The sequence below is a fragment of the Morone saxatilis genome, unplaced genomic scaffold (genome assembly GCF_004916995.1).
Source record: "Morone saxatilis isolate NCDOM2014 unplaced genomic scaffold, NCSU_SB_2.0 Contig5, whole genome shotgun sequence".
Classification (NCBI taxonomy): Eukaryota; Metazoa; Chordata; class Actinopteri; family Moronidae; genus Morone; species Morone saxatilis.
The window spans coordinates 9861466-9862728 of record NW_023340095.1 but is presented as its reverse complement, the minus strand read 5'-3'; the positions used below and the strand labels follow the sequence as shown (position 1 = coordinate 9862728).

General features: G+C 41.4%; 1 protein-coding gene across 1 annotated transcript in view; it reads right to left on the bottom strand.

The window, feature by feature from the left end:
* Window positions 1-766, bottom strand: part of vgll3 (vestigial-like family member 3) — a 3091-nt gene extending 2325 nt beyond the window's left edge. The window contains exon 1 of the mRNA XM_035675901.1: window positions 330-766. Within this exon, the coding sequence (XP_035531794.1) occupies window positions 330-434 (105 nt within the window). The 5' untranslated portion in view covers window positions 435-766. The remainder of the gene's footprint in view (window positions 1-329) is intronic.
* Between the last annotated feature and the right edge of the window lie 497 nt (window positions 767-1263).

Here is a 1263-nt window from a genome sequence, read left to right as displayed (position 1 = left end):
AGAGAGAGAGAGAGAGAAAGAGGCGTGAATAAAGTTTTAGGTGGTGTCCTGAACAGAAGTCAGGCAATATAGAAAACCTTACAGAAAACCATATTCCTACAGTAATTTTAATTTAGAGCAGGTGATATTCTAAAACTTTACCCAAAAGTTAGCGACCTAAACTTTAACACTTTTGTTTCAACATGGCTAAATAACTGTTGTTATCACCGTTTTGATGTTCAAGTTTTGGACACAAAGAGCTCACATTTCAGCTCTTAAGTAAAAAATATCCTCTACTCAAATAAAAAACAACAAATCTCCCCAAAAAAAGTAAATGCTGAATATCCCACCTGTTGTTGCTGCTGATGGTGGTTATAGTACGTCGCCTTGTACGCCGCTGCAGGGAGGTAGTGCGCTCCATAGCTTTGGTGGTACATCACATCCAGGCAACTCATAGCGACGGACCAGAGCGGTTAATAAGAGAAAGAAAGTCGGAGGAGAGAAACGCGCACAACACAGCCGAGAGGGGCAACTCTCCACTCCTGAGACTTCAGACGGGCTGTATCCTCCGAGCCATCGGTGCCTCCATATATGCCCAAACGCATACAATGGCCATGTCGTCCAGTTTGCATACAAACAATGCGTCTCCCGCTGTGCGCTCCACCAGCACCACCCGGGGCCACAAAATGGATCAAAACGGTATGAGACAAACAAACTGTATCCTTAAAACAGAAGAAAAAATAAGCTTCTGTCACAAGTTTTCAGAGCGCTCCTGATTGGGTGAGTATTTCTCTCCCTCCTTCTCTCTCTTTCTGTTTTGGAGGGGAGTTATATTTAGAGAGGGTTGGGGCCATCTACTCACGCCCACCGGGGAAGGGCCTGGTGGAGTTTAGCAAGGCACTAAAGCCATGATGGTTTATATTCATCATGCAGGTCATCTTTGAGAAACAGGTGCTAATGACAGCCAGTTGCAGTTTAGTTATTCAGAATCACCCTTTAAAGAAGATTTTTTATTTTTTTACCTAAAAGCAAAAGGTTGCTTTGTAATGAAAAATATTGTTTCTTCTCTATATAAGAGTGTGTGTTTATGTACCATTGCACCTCTTTGTCTTTGTATCTAACATGTTTACATGAAAATGAAAGTTGCTCAGATTACTGATTACTGCCATATTTTTTCTCAATATTGTTTTTTTCTTGGCATTTTAACTTTGTATGCATATCAGACAGGTCAAACAGGAAAAGAGGCCAGAGAAAGGGATAGCCCACGAAGTGCAAAAAAAGTTT